Raw genomic sequence first — 24,298 nt, forward strand, 5'->3', positions numbered from 1 at the left:
CGTCTGTATTATTACAGACATACTTGCTGACAGGTATTTTGAAATAAATTACCAAAATAATTGAAACTGGTATGATTATATAATGTTATTTTGACAAATAGAATTTGCAGAATTTTAAAATATTGTATGCAGAATTTTTATTTTTTTGGTTCAGAATTCCCCAGGAGTAAACACTCTAAGAACACTTATACACTGAAATGTACAATCAAGATCATCTCTAAAAGGCAACACACATTTTAAAATATATCTTTAGTGTGTTTTAACCTTTTATTAAACGCTACCTTTAAGGGACAAATTTTCGTCAGTCCTTTGAATTAATTTACAACCATATATACCATGTAAAACCAAACATTGATTCAATTATATGTATAAAGTGGGCACAGTTTTTTAAATGTACACAATAATATGCATGCACAAAGGACCAGCTAAATGTCCAATTGGTCATTTCTACACACAATTACCATAACTCCACACAAACTGTCCATGCACATTTTCATATGAACAATTTTAAAATCTGGACTTATTATATAATGCTACACTCTTCTACTGAACAATATTATAATGAACTTTCTAGCCTAGGTTACTGTTGCTTTATTCAAAGGAAATTAACACAGAGCGTTATGAACATTAACGGAGGTATACAATATGTTGCCAGATTGAAACTTTGATAACCTGTTCTGTCCTTCATTAATTCACAAAGGATTTCTTAAATTATAGTATCTTAAATATTTGTAAAATTTGCATATGTAAAATGAAAGTCTGCTTTCAGGAGTAAAATGGGAAGTACAGCATTGTGCTTTTACCATCTAATTAGATTATAAGCTCTTTGGGGGCAGGCATTGTTTTTGTTACGGGTACATACAATGCCTTGAAGAATGGGTTCCCAGTCTCTGGGACCTCTAGGCACTATCATCATATAAATATAGCTTCCATTATTACATGGGCAATCCTCCTACTGTACCTATTAGAACTGGTTTCCTTAAATGAACATTATGCCATCTTGAATGTGCATTTCACTATCAAATAGAGGGCTCAATCAGGGAACAGGGCCCCACCGTGATAGGCCCTGTACATACACAACAAAAAAGTCAGTTCCTGCTTCAAAGAGATTACAGTCTAAACAAGATTCAAAATTACCACCTGTAAACTAAAAACAGAAATGGCAGAAATGTAATTGAAGGTAGAGAGAATTGTCAGTAGGGATGATTTACACATTATTTTCAAATAAACATTTATTTCTACAATCCCTCTTGAAAAAGGGTTATTTGGATACTATGAGCCCTCTATTTTGTGGCCCATCCATAAGTCCCTCAGTAAAGGTGGCTATCAGTTTCAGAGTGAATAAGTTCACCTGTATATTCCCAGTCATGTCACATCCTACTCAGTAAAGTAAATATAGGTGTTAAGCAATTGAGTGCCATAGCATTCAGTGCCATATTAAAATCTAGTTACATGTAGGAAGGCAGAAGGGGGAAAGCAGCGTAAATTATATTAACTGAGCACCAGAAAAGTATTGGTTTTATAAATGGTTACCAAAATAGAAAATAAATGAATTATGTAACAGAGTCAAAAAGCCTGAGCAGGCTGTCAGACCAGAGTAAACAAGGAATAACTGCTGAAATCAGTTACATCTATGTGAAACCAGTATACGTGAGAACAAAGTCAGGCCTTGTGTGTCTTGAATAAACAAGTTTACAGTAGGTACCTTGCCCAATTCTAGTACAAAGTTAGCTACTCCATTAATTAAGTTTAAGTGAAAAACTAGTTTCTAAACAAATAGTTTTTAAAGTTCTCCTTCAAGCCACTAGATGGTGCAGTTTACCCTTCTCTATTCAGAGAGGCTTGGAGGCACATTTATCAGATCTTGAAGAGTACCAGAAACTTGGAGGTTACATTTGGCAAGAAGAAAGTTCTAGTCTCAGATTCTCAAAGCATGCTATCTGCAAGAAAATTTATATAAATATCAGCGTGTACACATTTATAGTACACACAGATCATGCTCAATATAATCAATAAATGAAATAATTACCACTATCTGCAATTCAACTACCTTTCTGAAAAAGTTAATTCCCATAAGCAGGGTTATTTCCCAGGAAAGAAATCTAAATCACAAGATTTTCAGAGATTAAAGACTTATTCTGTAAAAATCTTTACATAACCTGATGGATGATCTTATAGGTGAGTGAGCAGTATTTTATCTGATGATCGTAAGTCTTGCACACATGCTCAGAGTCTAACTAATAACCATATGCGGGGTCAGGAAAGAATTTCCCCCAGGTCAGATTTGCAGAGAGACCTTGCAGGTTTGAACTAGTGCAATGTTGGATTCTCTATAACTTGAAGTCTTTAAATCATGATTTGAGGACTTCAGTAACTCAAGCCAGAGGTTAGGGACCTATTACATGAGTGGATGGGTGAAGCCTAAAACAGACTATGTAAAGATTTACAAATAAGATTGTCTATTGCACTGCTAGCCAGGTGATATCAGTCCAAATTATAGGTCAAAGTCACTTCTGCTTACTCCTGGCACTTTCCCATCAAATCAGTTCGACACGGAGAAATCCACATTCCCTTCTAATAGAGGAATGCAACAAAGCACATATTTGCCTTTTACCTCAGAGTAGCTTTATGATTACCAGAACTATTTGGCACTAACAGCAAGAAGGTAGCAAGATGCTTTTGCATGCCTTAGAGGAACTTTGTGAAGCATTTCTAAAAATACACAGTTCCACAAATCCAACTATCATTATCAACCTCACAGATCGTGATTCACAGTTCAGAACATAAATGCTACTTCCTAGTTCCAGAATCAAAAGGAAATATGCCATGCATGCAAGCTAATCCATCATCCCTTTCCCTTCATCTTTTCCCAAATGCTAAAATTTTCTTTAACATACCTCTTCCTCTCACTGGAATTATAATTTTTCCTACAACCAATCAATCTACATAACCTACATTTATACTATATTTTGTAGAAAGGGGAACGAAAATAAAGATAAAAATCTATTTAAAAGAAAAAATGGTGGTTAAGTGATAAGATAAAAATTATTTCTTTAAAAATCCAGAGTGATATGTTAACGCATTTTAGTAATTCCCATTCATATTCTCCATACTCATACTACTAAAAAGCTTCACAGACAGCCCTTTAATATTTTTCGAGTATTAAAATGATTCCAAAGCAGAATTATAAATACAAGAAGGTGGAACGTATTCTCAATTCTAAGCAAAGTGAGGGAGTACCAGATTTATGTTTATACAGATGCATATAGCATATGAAACCACTGTCAAGTCTGCAGGGATGTGCATATATAGAATTCTATACTTATGCAAGCCAAATAAAAATATTCATAAAAGAAATACCATACAAGGGCAATTACCATATATTTTATGCTGTTTTCAACAGAAAAGGCAGCTAATTCTTAACTGTTAGTGTTTATAAACTGAATCATACTTTGAACATACACAGGTGTACACATACATATGAAAGATTTACATTCTGAACAAAAATTAACTACTTAGTTGTGTTATTTGCATAAACTACCAAATTAATGAGTAAAAAAGGAATGTCTTCATAGAAAAACAATTTTACCTGTAGATACTGAGAAAGCTGAAACAGTTCCTGAGAGTACATACTGGGAGTGTTAGCAGCAACCTATGAAATAAGAAAATATTATCAAAATCATGTCGAGTATTCTACATCAAACTCAGACAATTCAAAGTATCTGTAATTTAAGGAAGATCACTGCCTACCAGTTCTTTTTCCTCTTAGCACCTTTACTATTCTACCATTACTGTATGTATTACAATACGTTACCTACAAGCCCCAAACAGGACTGAGGCTCGACTGTGCTACGCTCTGTACAAACAAACAGATTGAAAAAAATCACTGCCCTGAAGAGTTTACGATCTAAATTAAAAAAACACACACAAAGGCTTGGAAAGCAACAGATGCACAGAAGTGAAATCACTTGCATGAGATCATACAGCAGGTCAGGGGCAGTGCTGGATATGAAACCCAGGTCTCCTAACTCCTAGTCCAGTTAGACCATGCTACCTTCCTATAATATATTCTATTCTAAACAAAGCATCAGTCTGCACAAGTTTCTTCCACCACACACAAAAAGTGAAATCCACATATCTGCAGTATGATTTTTGAAAAGTTCTATCTAAATAGTGGCTGACTGCTCTTAATATCATCTGATGTCCCTCCAGCATGGCTGAACGGTCATGGAAATAAATCAGCAATGGACTGATTCAAATGAAAAGGTAAAACCAATTCAGTCAAAAATTTTGGGTGAGGCCTCATTACTACCTATCTTTTGCAACATACCAAGGACCACAAAATTTTCTCTAATGCTTTGTTTGACAATGACTCTTGCATAAGGAGGCTTTAGAGTCTGGCTTGGGCCAACTTAGAGAAAGACCTACAAAACAGCAGAAAGTCATTCTCCTAATCATGCTATACTCTCTCCAGACCCACCAAGAGCAGAAAACTCATGGGAACAAGAGATGCAACTTTGCTTCAATACCTGATCTGCCATAAGATTCGGAACTGGTGGAGAGCTCTCAACTAAGTTGAGGGTTTTGTTTTGTTGGGAAATATCTAAGAAATACTTAAAACAGGAATAATAATAGTAATTAAAAAAACACTGCCAGACACAGACAAAAGTGAAAAGGAACAGGTTCATAAAGACAGTTTGTCAGGCAGAGGAATAGACATCAGGTTATTTATAGCCTTGGCTCAGGGCAGGTAGAGGCTTGAGATATACATGTGCATCCCCCAAACTATCAACAAACTCATTACAATAATAGTCAACAAATGATGTTGTTGTCACTTCACTGTTCCTAATCTAATTATCTCTTATCCACTGAGTAAAGGGCTCCATAACATTTTTTTGGGGGGATATGGGATATCACTCAAATTTACAATTGTAGATGTCAAAGTAGTTGAGGCGGGATATAACGTTCAGTCTTCCTTAAAACTCACATTGTCTCACACTCCAAACCATAGAACAGATGTGGGCAAACTACGGCCCGTGGGCCACATCCTGCCCAGCCCCTGAGCTCCTGGCTGGGGAGCCTACTCTCCAGACTGGGGAGCGTGGGGAGCGCAGCTGGCTCTGGCTGGGTGTCGTGGCTGCGAGCTCCTGCTGCTGGTAAGGGGGCGGGACACGGGAGGTCCTGGGAGGCTGTCAGAGAGGAGGGGGCGGTTGGATGGGGCAGAGGTTCTGGGGGGGGAGGGGGCGGTCAGGGGATGGGGAATAGGGAGGGTTGGAAGTGGGAGTCCCAGGGGGCCTGTCAGGGGGCAGGGATGTGGATAGGGGTCGGGAGGGCAGCCAGGGGATGGGGGGGTTGGATAAGGGGTGGGATCCCGGGGGGCAGATAGGTGTGGTGGGTCCCGGGAGGGGGTGGTCAGGGGACGAGGAACAGAGGGTGGTTGGATAGGGGATGGGAGTCCAGGGGAGGGAGGCAGTCAGGGGGCAGGGGTGTGGATGGGTTGGGAGTTCTGAGGGGTGCAGTCAGGGGGCAGGGGTGTGGATGGGTTGGGAGTTCTGAGGGGTGCAGTCAGGGGGCAGGAAGTGGGAGGGGGTGGTGGCCAGGCTGTTTGGGGAGGCACAGCCTTCCCTACCCGGCCCTCCATACAGTTGCGCAACCCCGATGTGGCCCTCGGGCCAAAAAGTTTGCCCACCCCTGCCATAGAACATACTGCAGCAAAAGCCATCTGCCATGCCACTCATTTTGCTCATGTCACTCCCCTTTTTCAATCTCTCATTGCCTCTGTCCTATTGCATCAACGTCCTTCTTGTTACAACCTTTGATGCTCTATAATTCTGCCCATCTTGATTTACCCAAGCATGTCATGCTGAGTGTTATTTTGCCAACGTTTCCACACCTGACCACTAGTGGAAAAAGTAGAGTATTCCCATACCATAAAAACTCAGCCTGCCATGCATATCCTTGTGATACTGAAGGAATGACTAATGTTTATTTTTTTTAAAACAGTAAAAATATTAAACCATGTAAAGTAATCCAATGCAAGTCACACCCACAAGTAGTTAGGTTTTTCTCATTCTTTCAACTTTTTAATTAAAGACAGAGTACAAATGACTTACCTTGTCAACAGGACTTGGTAATGGAGCATGGATGACACTGAAAAACGAATTAAAACAAAAACAAAAAAAAAACCTTATAATTTGTTCAGTAACAGAATTATGCAAGTAAACACCAAGTATGGAACAGCAGTTCAAAAAATCCACAAAACTATCAGTAATCCTGTAAATGTTTAACTTAATTAAGACATTCTTCATTTTTAAGTTCATTCTTACAGAACAGTCACCGAGGTTAAAAATACTGTTTTTACATCTTATACTCAGTACCATTTTGTGAAATTGTACTTTGAAGTAGATTTTTCAAATTTAGTTTTCAGTTCTAATCTAAAAATTAAACAAACCAATGAGCCACTTTCTAAAACCTTGATCACTATTTTTATATCATAAAGTTAGATAACATTTTATAAGTTTTTGAAAACAAATAAGATTTGTTAAGGTTCAAATGCAACTTACATGTGGAACTGAGCTACATGCACTTACAGGCACTAGATACATGACCCTCATATACATCTTTATTGATGAAGAAAGAAAAGTGTAACGAACTAATCTTGTCCAAGGAAATAGCTATTTTTGTACAATTTCACATTTGAACAACAAAAGCAATTTGCATAACTGCCTAATTTTAACAATTTTAACAGTAGCCTGGTTGGTCCCAAGATATTAGGGACACAAGGTGGGTGAGGTAATATCTTTTATAGGATCTGCTTATGTTGGTGAAAGAGACAAGCTTTTCAGTTTACGCAGAGCTCTTCTTCAGGTCTGGGAAAGGTACTCAGTGTCACTGCTAATACCGGTACAAGGTGAAAGGGATTGTTTAGCATAAGTAATTAACACATTTCAAGGGACCATTCAAGGTGAAGTGGCCTGGTAACACCACTTCAGACATAAGGAAGAAAGGAAGTGGGGGACAGCAGCTGGGTGGAGGTAGTTGTTAATGGGTTACAGATTGTTGCAATAAGCCATAAATCCAGTTTCTCTATTCAATCCATGATTATTAGTGTCTAGTAAAGTTATAACAGGTTTCAGAGTAGCAGCCGTGTTAGTCTGTATCCGCAAAAAGAAGAACAGGAGTACTTGTGGCACCTTAGAGACTAACAAATTTATTAGAGCTCTAATTTTTTAGAGATGTTCTTTTTTTTAGTAAAGTTATGAATTTCAGCTCCTATCCTTAAAAAAAAATAAAAAATAAAAAAAATCTTTCTTGAGCCCTCCCCTTCTGGCCTTCAAACAACTCACCCATATTCTCAAAGCTCACAGTGCTGGCTACACAGTGCTGTCTACACGGGGGGTTGGGGAGAAGGGGTTAGTTCAGTATAACTATGTCACTCAGGGGTGTGGGTTTTTCACACCCGAGTGGCGTAGTTATAGTGATGCCAGCCCATAGCATAGACCAGACCTCAGGCTTGGTCTAGAGTACAGACTTATGTCGGTATAACTACGTCACTCAGGGATGTGCAAAGCCCACACCCCTGAGTGATGCAGTTACACCAATCGAACTCCTGGTGTAGACAGCATGCTGTCGGCTTCTCCTCTTAACATAGCTACCGCCTCTCTGGGAGGTAGGGTACCCACGCTGACGGGAGAAGCTCTCTCAGAAGCATAGATAATGTCTACACTAAGCACTACAATGGCACATCTGTGTCGCTGCAGCACTATATCCATACTATATACATACATATACATATACATACATATACATACATATATCAAGCCCTTAGTTTCCCAGACCTGAAGAAGAGCTCTCTGTAAACTCAAAAGCTAGTCTCTCTTACCAACACAAGTTGGTCCAAAGGAGATATTACCTCACCCACCTGGTTTCTCTAATTTTAACCAGAAATGACAGTTTAGACTCACATATTCTGATACTGAGGTTGAGATTTAGAAACCAAAATTACACTAAAAAATAATTCCCCTTACTAAGTAATGCTGACTTAATTGGATCACTTCAGAATAGCATGTTAAACCAAGTTTCAAAAAAGTACATTGTTTTCATACATTAGAAAACAATGATTTAAAAGGATGAAATTCAATTTGATGTTTAATTCACAGTACAGTAGTAAATATCCAAGTACCATATAAAATGATTTAATATGAAAGTTCAAGAAACTATGTTTTATGAAATACAATAGTGATGTTGCATGACGATTAAATTTGGATCATGTATTTTTACTTAATTCTAAAAAGTTCGCCAAAACAGAAATTTTAAAGCATGTCTTTTGTGCATGAAAGGAATATTTTATTTCATCACCTAATCAAATTAAAAATAAAACATGGCATCTGAAAAACAATTATAGAAGCAATTACAAGCAGAGCTGGTTGGAAATTTCCCAACAAAACAATTTCTTCGTCAAACGTTAATTCACTGTAGTGAAATATTTTGCTGAATTACAGATTTGACAAAGAAAATTGCCGAAACACAGGCACATTTCCTATTGGAAATCACCACAGATCTGCAATTTGCCACGAAATTTCAGTAAATTGCAACGAAAACAAAATGTGTGAATTCTGAAATCCATTTATTTTGTTTTAAAATGTTTTTCATTTATTTGTTATGGGTCTTCATACAGCTTCTATCAGTGCTATATTCAGGGTATTTGGTTAATATTACAAAAGGTGATATTTCCTAATTATGGGGAGCCAAGCCCCATGATTCCTGTCACCACAACTTTACAAGACAGCAACAGGAAAACTTTGTCAGAAGACTCATAGACTTTAAGGTCAGAAGGGACCATTATGATCATCTAGTCTGACCTCCCGCATGATGCAGGCCACAAAAGCTGACCCAACCCCTTTCCCGTGACTCTGTTGTTGAAGTCCCCAGAGTCAAGGGAAAGGGGTCGGGTCAGTTTTTGTGGCCTGCATCATGTGGGAGGTCAGACTAGATCCAGGCCACAAAAGCTGACCCAACCCCTTTCCCTTGACTCTGTGGGAAAGCAGCACCAGACCCTGCCAGAACAACAGATGCAACTGACAGACATATCAACACCCCCACAATACACCTTTCAAGATCCCTGGGTCCCAGAACTGTGAGCTCCTGTGTTAGCACTCTGCCTTAGCAAGAGTGAGAGCTTTGCTGCTGCTAAGCTGTGTGTCAGAGCTCCCTGACACACCAGTCTGTCTACCTTGCCAGCAAACTCTTCAAGACTTTACTAAACTTGGCCTTGCAGGTAACAGTCAGTGAATCCCAGTTCCCCAGCTCCCCAGAGCCTGCAGTGTCTATTCCCTCTCCCAGAAATTATGCTGGCAGCCTCCAAAGAGAGAGCATGCATCAGCGCATTGGATTGGTGAAGATTCACATTTCACTTTAATGCACAATACTGTGATAAGTTTTGTAATAAAACAAGAATAAGTTTATTAACAAAGTATCAGGGGATAGCCGTGTTAGTCTGTATCTACAAAATGCATCTTCGGATGCATCTGAAGAAGTGAGGTTTTTACCCGCGAAAACCTATGCCCAAATAAATCTGTTAGTCTTTAAGGTGCCACCAGACTCCTTGTTGTTTTTATTAACAAAGACAGATTGAAGTGATATTGAGTAAAAGAAAAAGAGAGGTATACTTACAAACAAAACAAAATAAAATAGGGACATGCATTCTAGTAACTAAAATGTAATCTTAGCAAGTTACAATCTTTGCCTGAGCAATTTTCTTACTTACCAGCATATCCAGCCCTCCAGGCCAGGGTACCCAATGTTCACAGAATCAAAGGGTGTTGGTTCCCTTTGTTCCTGGAGTCATGGATAACTAAAATGCCTCTTTTCTCCCCTTACATTACCCAAAGTTCACTGTCTGTCTCAAGAGCCAGGAAGGATTCCTGGAGTGCAGACTCTGTCCCTGCCATCTGTGCATTAAGCTGCTGCTTGTTCACTTTGTTTATTGTATATGTAAATGTACTTTCATTGTCCTCTTCCAGTAATCAAGTCGGTAAGACAGGTAAAACAACATTCCTTTGTCTTGGGCAGCCTGGGTTTATACACTCCCAAACAGGGCTGGCTCTAGCGTTTTTGTCACCCCAAGCACACACACACACAAAAAGCCGCGATCGGCAGCAGGTCCTCCGCTCAGAGAGGGAGTGACGGCCCCACCGCCGAATTGCCGCTGAACGGCTGGACGTGCTGCCCCCCCTTCATTGGCCGCCCCAGGCACCTGCTTGCTACGCTGGTGCCTGGAGCCAGCCCTGCTCCCAAACACATTTTAAAAATATATTTCCAGCACATACATACACACAATTTTGTACACAATCTGTACATACATCATGCCACAATTTCACTTATATAACACCTTTTAGGTACATATTATGACAACACTGTGCTGGGGCAATGAGTGTGTCAGGCCTGATGTGAGTTACAGTATGGTAGGCTCTCTGCCAGTTGGCCCCTAGAGTCACAGCCACACTTTTGGTTTTTGTTAATCACTTACAAACCTGCATGTGTATTTTATGTTCAGTACGTACCTAGCACATTTGTTTTATCTACACTTGATTGATGAACTTTTGATTGTTTATTCTCCAAGAAGCACACGAGTACACAAACTGTCCGTTAGGTAAGAATAACCTAGTGTACTGACCTGAGAAATACTGTCCAAGGTAAAAGACTTTTTAGCACTAATTTCTTTCAATTAGTAAGCGAATGCTCACTGCACTCAAAAGTTATCCTAATTAAATTCCATCATAATATTGGACATAACACTTACCAAACTGGCAAATCTAGCTTGCTAGATTTCAGTTTTAAAATCTAAATAGCACCTCAACAAATTCATAAAAATGACTCCCATTCACACTTAGATGCATAAAAATATATAAGTCTTCATGTAAAGACACAAACACAATTTACAAATCCAGTTTTCCGTTCTATTTATTTTTCTGAATACCACTATAAAATTAAAACCATTCAAGTTCATATAATTTAATTGTGCATTAACCAAGTTTCCAGTTATGATACAAGTTCATACCTCTATGCTTTTATCTACCCGAGCAAAGCATACACAAGAACAATTTTAACATATATATATTTGTAACTTGAGCATGAACCACCACATATAAATGCCTTCACCAAGAAAATGTTCTCCTCTCCCACTTTTGTCATCCCATTGATCTCACACTTGCATGAGTGCTGCTTTTAATCACTATATTACCTGTGCGTATTAGATTATAAATGCTTTGGGGCAGGGATCTTATATGTTACGTATGACATACCTACAGACATATATAAATCAACATGTGTTACATGTTATTTATTACAATAGGAATATACTTAACAAAAACCCTCATAAAATATTTTAATTTTGGTAGATATTAATAAATATTTAATTATACTTACTCTGACCGTAACCGGGCTTCCATACCATCTGGGAGAAATAGTTTTATTGTGGAGACTATACATCCATGGGTAACTGAGAAGAAATAAGAATACTGTGAGTCTTAGTAATCAGTTAATAAGACATTATTTATTTAATTGAAGTGCAAACATGGTTTAAGGAAATATGCAGCTATTTCACAATCAAGGAACACTGAGGTGGATGAGCAAGAGAAGGAAGGGGAGGTCTCTAAGCACTGACCCCTACTGTCTGGGTCTGCCTGCTCATACCTCCCCATGAGAAAGCAAAAAGGTATCAGTCAGAAACTTGAAGACTTGATGCTTGTGCCGATTCCTGACCTATAGTGTAGTTCCAATTCTGGGTCTTCCACAGCCAATAGTACCTGCACAATTTTTCCCCCCAGACAACTAGCTCTGTCATAAATATAAAGGGAAGGGTAACAACCTTTATATATGCAGTAACATCAAATCCCTCCTGGCCAAAGGTATAGAATCACTTACCTGTAAGGGGTTAATCAGTTCCATTAACCTAGTTGGCACCTGACCAGAAGGACCAATGGGGAAAGAAGATACTTTCAAATCTGGGGGGGGGGGGGGGGGGATAGTGGGGAGAAGAGAAAGGTTTTGTTTGTGCTCTCTTTGTGTTCCCTCTTGAGACAAAGAGAGAGACCAAGCAGGTAATCCAGCTCCTACTAAAATTATAAATCTAAAATTCCAGAATTGTAAGTAATAGCAAGGAAATACGTTCGATTATCTTGTGTTTTAGCTTGTGAATTTTCCCTATGCTAAGAGCGAGGTTTCTTCCTGTTTTGTAACTTTAAAGTTAAACCTAGAGGGAAATCCTCTGTGTTTGAAGTCTTTTTATTACCCTGTAAAATTACCTTCCATCCTGATTTTATAGAGGTGCTTCTTTTACTTTTTTTTTTTTTTTTAATATAATAAAGTTCTTCTTTTAAGAACATGATTGTTTTTGTGTGTCCTAAAAACCCAAAGGTCTGGTCACCTCGTTAACCTATTTGGTGGATATATTATTCTCAAGCCTCTCCAGGAAAGAGGGTAAGGGACTTGGGGGGGATACTTTGGAGGGTGATAGGGCTCCAAGTGGCCCCTCTCTGAATGTTTGTTTAAATCACTTGGTGGTGGCAGCAATACCGTCCAAGGTCAAGGAAAGGAATTTGTGCCTTGGGGAAGTTTTTAACCTAAGCTGGTGGAATATAAACTTATGAGGGTTCCCACATCTGTACCCCAGAGTTCAGAGTGGTAAGGGAACCCTGACAAGCTCTCTGTTGACAAGAAAGTTAAATACAGATTTCAAAACACAACACTGACAACATGAGAGACTAGGCAAAAAATGGGAGTATGTCTTAACTGAGTTTAGGTGACAGGAACGGAAATTCTGGAAGTACAGAAAATGATGAACACCATCCTCTGTTTACTGGGTAGCTTTGTAGGAGTGTATCTGGAGATTAGAAGTTAACAGGTAAAATAAATATTTCCATGTTGCCAGACATGAATTTCTAACACCTGGGATCTGCCTAGCAATCCCTGTTTCAAAGGGGTCAAAGGAGGGTAGCACAGAGGAACTATTTGTTTATGATCTTCCTAAGGATGCACCTGCTGAAGGATGCATCCAAGGACAGAGAAAGAATCTCTGCTCTGGAATTCTTGTAGAACTATGTAGCAAGGACCACGAAACCACCCTTCAAACCCCTCTCACATTTCAGAGAAAGAAGAAAACACACAGAGGAGTGGGGTCTAATTACCCTTGAACCAAAGATACCACTTAGAGTAAGATATGGAAATCCAATTTATGTTTCACTTATACCACATCAGAAACAATCGCTCTCTCAGATATTCTTCACAACTTGGTTTTATCAAGAAAGATCATTCCATGGCTCTGCCAATATCCACATAACATCTGTATTTTTCTGTATGATTCTTCAGATTTGGGAAGTGAAATCTCCTCGGTAATAGGGATGGGACGGTATGGACTGTTCGAGACAGTTTCTTATAATAAACTAACTATGAATAAGCACAGGATAGGTCAACTAAACACAAAATCACTCACCTAAAAACGCAAATTATAAATATCAACATTTATTAACTTTCAAGGCTTATAATTTCAGAGATATGGTGAACCTGGATTTGAACAGAGGGGAACAAATATTTCAGAACAACATTAAGACAGCTACCTAATGGAAGCTGGAACTAAGGGAAAGGTAACCCAACAAGAGAGTTAATTCTTCCTTGGTCTACATCGAGTGCCAAGATACGAACTTTTAGAGAAGTATTTTCTTGTCTTTAGCACCTATCCTCATTAAGATCCACCTGAAAAATGTTTACATTTGTCAGAGAAGACTGGACAGAAGTTCAGTTATTTTCATGAGATATGTCGTGTCACCAGAAGACATTTGTCCAGGTCTGCAATTCCTTGGCTTTGGACTCACCGAAAGAGCAGGGAATAGTCTTGGGAATTTAAACCCCACTCTTTCTAAAGCACTAATCACAATAAGAATGCATAGATATATTCAATTATAGGGAGGAGTAGTCAAATGCCTTTCGCAGCACAGAATCAAATCTTTCTATCAAGTATATATTTAGGAAGTATCGCTTTCAAGGGGAACCACTGACCACATTTAAAACTAGAGACTACGGAGAGCCTTATCTTCAAGTAATGGTTTCAGATAGTCCTTTGGGAGTTTAAATAGATCCTGAAGGCAGGTCTACACTTAAAATGCTGCACTGCTGTGGCACTTCAGTGAAGATGCTACTACATCAACAAGTGAGCTTCTCCCATGGGTGTAGTTAATCCACCTCCATGAGAAGCCACAGCTATGTCAATGGGAGGGCATGCTGGCTACATTGGGGGTTAGACTGGTACAACTATGGTGGTCCAGGGTGTGGATTTTTCACACCTCTGAGTGACGTAGTTATACTGATGTAAGTTTATAATGCAGACCTGGCTTGAGACATTAGAGGTGGCCAGGAATTTGGAATGTGGATTTTCCCAAATAAACTAAGGAATCACTCTACTGCAGGATGTATGAGAAGATAAATTATTTTCCAAAGAAAGAAGGGCACTTGAATGAAGATCTTTTTGAGGAGGGTGCTCTAATGGGACAATGACTGCAGAAAGTTGTAGGGCACTGGATAGGAAGCATGTGCTTTTAGGTCATCCATCTTAAACTTTCTACCTATTTCTTTCTTTCAATTCGGAATGACAGGAAAAGAAGTCCAGAAAGCTCAAGTAAAGGCAAAGTCCAACCCAGGGCTTGGCTGAAGTGGTATCTATTTCCTTCCTGTCCATTTAGTATCCATACATTTGCTTCAGAGATAACTCTAGAGAAGAAGATTTTTGTTTTCTGTTCCCTCTACATCCTGCTGCGTTGAGAAGTCTGAGAGACCAGGGATGGGATGGGGGGAGAGGGTATACTTAGCAAGAGGAGTACATTACTGCTTTAGAAGTATGACGGAGATGCAATCTCTGGCTCGCAAAATGAAGTCGCAAAAGGAGAACTCAAGGAAGACAAAGACATTGCAGAGAAGCTAAATTAATCTTTTGCATCAGTCTTCACTGCAGAGATTGTGGGGGAGATCCCAACACCCAAGCCATTCTTTTTAGGAGACAAATCTAAACTTTCCCCGATTGAGGTGTCAGTAGAGGAGATTTTGGAACAAATTGATAAGTTAAACAGAATAAGTCACCAGGACCACATCGTATTCACTCAAGAGTTCTGAAAGAATTCAAATACAAAATTGCATAACTACTAACTGTGATGTGTAACCTCTTGCTTACATCAGGCTCTGTTTCAGATGACTGGCAGACAGGGCTGGCTCCAGCTTTTTTGCCGCCCCAAGCAGTGAAGAAAAAAAAAAGCCTATCGGTGTCACTTCGGGGCAACTCAACTGCGCTGCTTCATTCTTTGGCGGCGGGTCCTTCACTCCCTCTCTTCCTCTTCGGCAGCAGCTCAAAGAGGAAGAGAGGGACTGAGGGACCCGCCGTCGAATTGCTGCCAAAGACCTGGACGTGCCGCCTCAAGCACCTGCTTCCTTCGCTGATGCCTGGAGCCGGCCCTGCTGGCAGATAACTAATGTAACATCGACTTTTTAAAAAGACTCCAGAGGCAATCCTGGCTATTACAGGCTGGGAAGCCTAACATCAGTACCAGGCAAATTAATTGAAACTATACTAAAGATCAGAATTATCAGACAGATAAACATGATATGTTGGGAGGAAAATCACCTAGACTCTTGTAATGGGAAAACATGCCTAACCAATTTATTAGAATCTGTGAGAGTGTCAATAAGCATGTGGACAAGGGTAATCCAGTCAATATAGTGTATTTGGACTTTCAGAAAAGCTTTGACAAGGTCCCTCACCAGAGCCCATCAAGGAAACTAAGCAGTCACGGGATAAGAGGGAAAGTCCTCTCATGGATCAGCAACTGGTTAAAAGATAGAAAACAAAGAGTAGGGATAAATGGTCAGTTTTCCCAATGGAGAAATAGTAGGACTCCCCCAAAGATCTGTACTGTGACCTGTGCGCTGTTCAGCATATTTATAAAACATCTGGAAAAGGGGGTCCACAGCGAAGTGGCAAAATTTGCAGAGGATACAAAAACCCAAGACAGTTAAGTTCCAAGCTGAATGCAGAGTTACAAAGGGATCTCACTAAACTGTGACTGGGCAACAAAATGGCAGTTGAAATTCAATGTTGATAAGTGCAAAGTAACGCACATTGGAAAACATAATCCCAATTATGCAAACAAAATGATGGAATCTAAATTAGCTGTTACCACTCAAGAAAGATCTTGGAGTCATCGTGGATAGTTCTCTAAAAAACATCCACTCAATGTACAGTGGCAGTCAAAAAAGCTAATGTTCGGAATCACTAGGAAAGGAATAGATATAAGACAGAAAATATAATGGCACTATATAAATCCAAGGAACACCCATAACTTGAATACTGCATGTTGTTATGGTCACCCCATCTCAAAAGAGATATATTAGAAATGAAAGAGGTACAGAGAAGGGCAACAAATCTAATTAATGGTATGGAACAACTTTAATCCTTCTTTGTATGAAGAAGACTGGGACTGTTCATCTTAGAAAAGAAGACAAAGGGGTGATACAATAGAATCATGAATGGTATGGAGAAAGGTGAATAAGGAAGTGTTATTTAGCCCTTTATATAACACAAGAACTATGGGTAACCCAATGAAATTAATTGGCAGCAGGTTTAAAACAAACGTAAGGAAATACTTCTTCACACAATGCACAGTCAACCTATGGAACTCCTTGCATGTGGATGTCGTGAAGGCCAAAAGTTCATGGAGGATAGGTCTATCAATGGCTATTAGCTAAAATGGTCAGAGACGTAACCCCATGCTTTGGGTGTCCCCAGACTTCTGACTGACGGAAGCCAAGACTGGAAGGCAGGGAATAGATCACTCAAAATTACCCTGTTCTGTTCGTTCTCTCTGACACATCAAGCACTGGCCGCTGTCACTTGTCTGAACCAGTATGGCCGTTCTTATGTTCTAAACGGTAGCAATGGGGAGTGACAGCAGCAGAGGGCGTCAAACCTTGAACCATTTGATTAGCCAGCTACTACCACAAACTACCAAGTGAGAAGTATACAGAAGAAGGTAGAGTCTAGTCCAGGGGTGGCCAACCTATGGCTCCGGAGCCACATGTGGCTCTTGAGAGATTAATATGTGGCTCCTTGAATAGGCGCCAACTCCGGGACTGGAGCTACAGGCGCCAATTTTCCAATGTGCTACAGGGTGCTCACTGCTCAACCCCTGGCTCTGCCCCAGGCCCCGGCACCACTACACTCCTTCCCCCAATGCCCCCGCCCCTTCCCACAAGTCTACCGCACCCTTGCTCCTCCTCCCCTGAGCCTCCTGCACACCACAAAACAGCTGATCGTGGCAGGTGGGAGGCGCAGGGATGGAGAGTTAGGTGCTGATGACGGGTACGAGACGCTGGGGGCAGAGGGGAGCTGACGGGGGCTGCTGACTTATTACTGTGGCTCTTTGGCAATGCACATTGGTAAATTCTGGCTCTCTCTCAGGCTCAGGTTGGCCACCCCTGGGCTAGTCTATAAACAAACAGTATTCAAAGCACAGGAGAAATACAAAAATAGATACCCAAAAACATGAAACAGCAACTTTGCCAAGTTTCAATAAAACAAACTCACCAATCAAAGGTTTATGTCATTCTGAATATCACTGAAAGTGGAAGTAGAGGGCAACTAGTACTGCTTAATTTGTTTTGTAACTTTTATTTGCTAGTTTCTCATGTGCAGAATAATGATTTTGAAATGTCTTTGTATGAAATGGAGATGTAATTGCACAATTCATGTTCTTTGATACTGAATGTTCAAAAAAGAAAAATAGATAGCCACAACATTCCATTCAGTTACTCAATGAATGATCAAACTTAAAGGTGATACACAATACATTTTTGTGTTTTGTAGCTCAGGGCCATAACTAGAGCGGGGCGAGTGGGGCAGCCACCCAGGGCACAGAGGAGCCCCCCCCCTTGCAATCGCAGGCCCAGTGACCCTGGTTGGAGCATGCTCTCCCGGTGTCACAGGCAGGCAGGGCACTGAGTGTGCTGCTTGGCTCATACTGAGCATGCTCACATGAACCGAGGCTGGGAAAGCTTGAGGTAGCCAACTGCAATGGGTGTCCCTCTATCAGAATTCGCTGCTCGTGGATCAATGAGCCAGGAAGTAGAAAATTGTGACAAGGCAGCAAAAAGAGAACATCTATGGAGGTCCGTAACTGCTACTTGTAGCAAAATCTGTCAGTGTTTTTTGACATTGCATACTGCGTTCTGGCAGGATGCAACAGTTTTTAAATTGTGGGGTGTCTCCCCTTAGGGAGACGCAGCTCACAGTTTGAAAATCTGTGCGCTAAATGGAAGGCAGAAATCTGGGAGGGCATATGACCCCACATGCCGCCCATGCTTTGCCTCTAGGGAGAACAAATATGCTTGCTCACCCTGAGCACTAAAATGCTTAGTTATAGCTCTGTTGCAGCTTGTCTCATGTACTAAGAGGGACTGTCAACTTAAAAGTCATGCTTTTGTCTGATTTTTCTTCCTTCTTACTTCGTGTAATAGCAGCTATGGTAACTGAAATTATTTCAAGAAATATGTTTCTCTCGTTTCAGTTTGACAATTCTGTGCTTTTGACAGCAGCATGTATGGTCAGTTTCCCCATTTATGTGGGACCTTCCACATAGCAACACGGGAGAAAAAGATTTTTTTTAAATAGAAAAATACAATTTTAAAAATGGCAGGAAGATTCAGAGGCAGATGTAATATCTAAAGGTACTTTAAACTTTTTTAAAATTGACTAGGTTTCATAACCAGTCAGGACCAAACATGAAATATTCATTGCTCCCTTTCATAAATATAGTTATGCTATGAATAGTTAATCCCCATCTTTAAAATGGAAATTAGGATTGACCCGATTTCAAATTGACAGTGTCCCTTTAAGAAACGGTTATTTTGTTAAACATGTAAATGTGAGGAACAGAAAATTCATGGATCACTTCCAGATTATTTCTCAGAACCACTATAATATAATTCAATGTATCAGGTACACAGAGTACATGGATGTAATATTTTGACACTAGAATGTAAATAATCGCTATAACAAAAAGCAAGCCATCATTAAACAAAGCAACATGCAGAGAAATGTTGACAGGGTGAGCAACAGAGAAAACATGCACTAAGTAGGGAAAAAGTGAATAAGCTTAGGTGCTCACCAATAACGTAACATAAAGAGCGTAACTTTGCTAGTCAAGTTGAGGAAAAAAAGTTTGGAAGAACTCATCTCTGGCCTATGTTAGGGATTCTAGCTCAGCACCAGGAATTTGAGGAACAAATCCTTATACTATAACCCAGTAGGGGCAACATTACCTTTTTACATGTGCAATTATTTGGATGAACCAGACCAAAGTGGAATTCTTCTCTATTGGGAAAACTGGTTACTCAAACAAAATAACCTTTACAATAAAAGCAGGTTATAACAATAACGATATATGTCCAAAGGTTTTCAAAAGCACAACTACTACTCTTTGCCTGTACAATCACTACATTATCAGCACGTAATTGTTTTTCAGAAGGCTAAGATGATTAATGTCTGTATAAGATGCTATATAAATATCAGAATTGAATTTAGTTTTAAAGGAGTGTCACTACTTTTATATGGCATATTGTCTGCATTTTTTCTATTATTATTATTAATAATAAGAGTAATATTATAGTAAACTAAAAAATTAACAAAAGAATGTATTGTTTCCATTTGTTCACTATGTGCATTTTAACGGCCCTTTGTGTTTTCTGTATAGTCAGTTCATCATGCTGCTGTTCAGCTGTAGTTCCTCTCATGTGCACTGGCATGACGATGTCACTCTCATTCATGCTCTGAAGGGAGCTAATGTGTATGTTCTTTCCCAGGAACTGCATGAGGGTGTTCATTAGTAACAGCAGTGCAATGTGTAGGGTTTCTATATTCATAGTCTCCTTATTGTGGACTTCTGCATAAAGCTAGGGATGAACAGGAGATAGGAAGGCAGCAGGGGAACCCTACCCTTCTTCACTCTCCAAGCCAATGAATGGGGGCAGGGAGCACATTTTGTGATATCATTGGTTAACCCAGTCTCCTCCTTACTGGAAAGTAGCATGAATATCAGGGAAAAAAATTATTGCATTTTAAAAAATAAAAAATTTCAGAGCACATTATATAAAGAGTACAATATAAAAATGTTTAATATCTCAATTACAAAAATTCAAGTGACAGTGTTCCTTTTAAAACGTTAGCATAAACACTTAGACTCAGTTATAAATCAACAAGTTATGTTTGTACTTGTCAATTGACTTAAAAATATTCCTTAAGGCTTAAGACAGGGTTAAGTTTTCAGCCCCGATTTTAAATGGGAAGTTAATCAAATGAATGACAGACATCTGTTCTGACTGCCAACTTCTCTCCTCAGATAGTGGTCATTGTAAATGAATAAAAGAATGTTTGGGTTACATGAACTTATTTTTAAAATTAGGTATGCAACCAGTACATAGGAAGCTTTTAAATAACCTTCCTTCAAACAACCCATTTTCGGAACAGCTTAGGTTTACCAAAATGAAATTAGTGAAATGACTGGATTGCAATATAGTATAAGATACTGTGGTATTTTGAAGGAAGGATTTAAAACCATGAAACTACTTATTCTTGCCATACTTGGAACGCATCTCCTTAGCTGCATTCTCCAGAAGATTTTACATGATTTGTCTTAATTGTAGATATTGACACAAGTAATTGAGACTCACCTTTCTTTTCACAACATGAAAGTTCAAAGTGTTCTCTTCAACTAGCTCACACAGCCTTTTGATTGGACCCAGATACTCCAAACTCTAGCACCTGCTCTTTTAGTGTAAGCAGCAATTTTTGCCAAAAATATAACATTCCCAAGTTTATTTGCGGTGGAGTGTACTCTATGGTACAGTGCATTCTACATATTCCTGGAATGCATTATATATGGCGTTCACTGATTGTAGATCTAATGGCATTTTTAAATAATTCCCAGGCAAGTCTGCAATGCATAAATGTTGCTTCGTTTTTTACCCACAACACTGGCTCCTCATCAAAATCAAGTATGCAGAGGACTGAAGGACACTTGATAAAATTTCAAGTTGGGTAGGTTATTAGATAAAATTCTTCAAATCATCAAAATGGTGCTTAAACTCAATTCTAATTTTTTTCTTTTATTACAAAAAAAATAAAAATGTTTAGTTCAGAAAGGAACTCAGGGGATATATATAGTAGGACCATTTGGGATGAAAGTAAAAAGCAAAGTTCATTTGGCTGACTTTTACTCGCACCATATTCTGAAGGTAATTTACAACCCTAGAAGACCTTTCCGATGCCTTGCTGAATTACTCCCCAATTACTTGACAACATATTCCTTAATTCTCTATTGAATTTTTCTTAATATTTTAGTGTCCAATATAAACTGCGAGGCTAGAGCCACACACATACAAATATATAGGGGGGAAAGAACACACATTAAACAGCAGCATGAATTCATAATCTCATCCTAGTCACCTTATGCCCTTTAAAATTTCTGCTATTCTGGGATACTATTGAGTAAGATACTATCTCATCTGAAGTTAATCCAGAATTTTCCCTCAAATATCAATTTATCTTAATACTCTCTTCTTCCTAATATAAGGTTTTTGAATATCATCTTTATAAAGAAAGTGAAGAATTTTGGTACAGCAGTAGAGACTAACTTTATGCTTCCATTGAAGAACTTAAATTTTTCTTGCCAAACTTCGTGTTGCTGAATAAATAATTCATTCAGCATTCTTTCCAAGAATGGCCAGAATTCTGCTGTAAGTCAGTCATCTAATGAGCACTCATTTTCTTAAGAAATTTCATGAGGATATATATATTATAAGCCTATTACAAGCTCATGCATAGAGTAAGCCCAACAAAGAACAAGAAATGACAATCACTATTAGAAAAATAAGCTGAATTGTACATAAATGCAGAAGAAAGGGGCTAGGGACAGCAGGTCTACCAATTAACCCAGAGAGGCATCTTTTATCTTAATACAGGACTTTCATGAGTGTGCATGCTTGAGCACGAGAGCACAAGTTCAAGCTGGAGGATGAGGCATTTCTTTTTCATTTAGCAGTCACTCAATTAGCAGCAGCATATCTCTAGCTTTCCATCAACTTTTCATCCTTTTCTCTCTCAATTTCAGAGTGCTCCGAGTAGCAATAGCAGCAAGGGGAAGAAAAAAGAGTCAGTCAGCAAGAGCCTCATCAATTTCAAACTACTGCTGACCATGCCATCAAGAAATACTTGATGCAAACTACCATCTGCAGCAGCACCATCCTATTGTTTGAAAATAGCGTGGGATTCTCCTATCTGGAGGGTAAAAACATTGGTAAAAGCCACACAGGAACCCCTAGATTTCCCTACAATACCACAGCCTATTTAAAACTTTTAAGTTTGTTTTTCCCATTGAAGTTTTCTGTGTAATACAATGTTCCCAATAAGTATACCTGACAATTGAAGATAAAAATAGAAACGAAAAAAAGGTGATCCGTACCCTTACCTTTCCGCGTGTTCTCGGTCACATCTACACCAAACTGGATGATGTCACCAGACAGAATCTCACATGGTGGGCTTTCCTCAGATCCTCTACTCAATCTCTGACTGTTTATGAAGGTACCATTACTACTCTTAGTGTCTTGAAGATAGAACTGTAAAGAAAAAAATTACACTGCAATAAGTTATCTGCAAGAAGAAAGTTTGATTAAATGGAAGCTACAGACAATTTCCATTCTACTATAGAATGTCAAGTTAATACACAAGCTAGGAATAAGAAATACTTCTTTTTGCAAACTTCACATTTTACATTATGTCTATACTTGAATTTTAGTTGTGTTTTAACACACACGAATATCAGTTAATGAACCCTACTGTAAATTCAAGCATAGTGCTACACAAATAATTGTTGCTAGTTGCGTTTAAGCATGACTAGCAACAAGCATTTTTGCAGTGTCTATTCTAAAATTCACAATCATGTTTGTTAACACATCTAAACCTTAAAGTGGTAGGCATACCCTTAAGAAATCTGTTTCTATGTTGTACAACAGGGCACTGATGATAAAAAGAAAAGCCTGGGAAAAAATGAAGACTCAGGAAACAGATATGGGGCCAAGAAGGTGAGACAAGCGAGTCCAAATACAGAATGGAGATAGTTCTGCAGAGGACCAGCTCTCAACCCCTCCCAAATATTTAAAAAATACTGACCTAAAGATAGGCGCCTATGGCCATATTTAGGCATCTAAGGGTGGGATTTTCAAAAGCACATAAATGACTTAGAAGTACATTTACAAATAACTTCAAATGTTGAGTACAGCCTAGCCAAAACATTTTTTGATTTTTTTGTTCTCATGCTAAGCATGTTAATAAGGCCTCTTTATTTGTCTATTTCAGCATAAATATAAAGTCTAAGTACGAAACCTCGGAAGAGAAAAAAATTCTATGCAATATCTAAAATCTATTAACAATTAGAAAACTAAAGAAACAAATACAAAACAAACTAACAATTTAAGATTATAAAATGGGAAGAAAACTTACTACATAAAAATCTTATTTATATTGAAATGAAATAATTCTTTAAATTTAATTCTTTTTTAAATCTATTTTCTATCTTACAGAGCTGTACATGAGAATGATGACGTGTTCTCAGATGTACAATTTAATTTAAAAAAATTCTCCAATATTTACATTTATAGTAAACTTAGGTGTTACAAGGAGATGTTTTGAAGTGGAAATGCAATTTCTAAATTGTCGTCCCTTCAAATATAAAATGTCTAGTTTTCATTTCATACCTATTTTTATTTTAAAAAATTAAAGGTTCTTGAATTTCTTAAACTGAAAACCTCATTAAAACTCACAGGCAATTAAAATCATTTGTGTGTTCTGTGCAACTAGTAAAAAGGATAATCAATCAGTTGTATCTATTCTAGTCAAACTGAAGCTGAAGTGAGGTACACAAACTAAACTTACAGAATTAGAGATACAAAGTCCTCCTTGGTCATGTTTTCTTTAAGTCATTTAGTAAATGTAGTCCTGTCAGCCAGCTTTGGCTTATTCTTTATATAGTAATAAATTTAAGTGTTTTTTTCCAGTGTATTTTTATACTATTCAAATAATCTTTCCTTATAGTTCAATCCTTCCATCACTTTTACTGTCTCTCTCACTTCTGTCTTTAAAACAACAATTTGGAGTGCACACACACACACACACTCTACACAGTATTCCCAGTGGGTTCCTCTTGTA

General features: G+C 38.7%; 1 protein-coding gene across 24 annotated transcripts in view; it reads right to left on the reverse strand.

Annotated features, from left to right (window-relative positions):
• The window catches only part of SLMAP (sarcolemma associated protein), a 152,478-nt gene that overhangs the window by 58,209 nt on the left and 69,971 nt on the right, over window positions 1–24,298 (reverse strand). For 14 of the 24 annotated variants that reach the window (XM_054036230.1, XM_054036239.1, XM_054036234.1 and 11 more), the window contains exons 3-6: window positions 22,557–22,710; window positions 11,428–11,500; window positions 6,114–6,150; window positions 3,590–3,652 (exon numbers count right to left, since the gene is read on the reverse strand). In XM_054036230.1, coding sequence (XP_053892205.1) covers window positions 3,590–3,652; window positions 6,114–6,150; window positions 11,428–11,500; window positions 22,557–22,710 — 327 coding nt within the window. The remainder of the gene's footprint in view (window positions 1–3,589; window positions 3,653–6,113; window positions 6,151–11,427; window positions 11,501–22,556; window positions 22,711–24,298) is intronic. The other 10 variants (XM_054036255.1, XM_054036233.1, XM_054036246.1 and 7 more) reach the window with 1 other exon arrangement.

Source organism: Malaclemys terrapin, chromosome 7, assembly GCF_027887155.1.
Source record: "Malaclemys terrapin pileata isolate rMalTer1 chromosome 7, rMalTer1.hap1, whole genome shotgun sequence".
NCBI lineage: Eukaryota > Metazoa > Chordata > Testudines > Emydidae > Malaclemys > Malaclemys terrapin.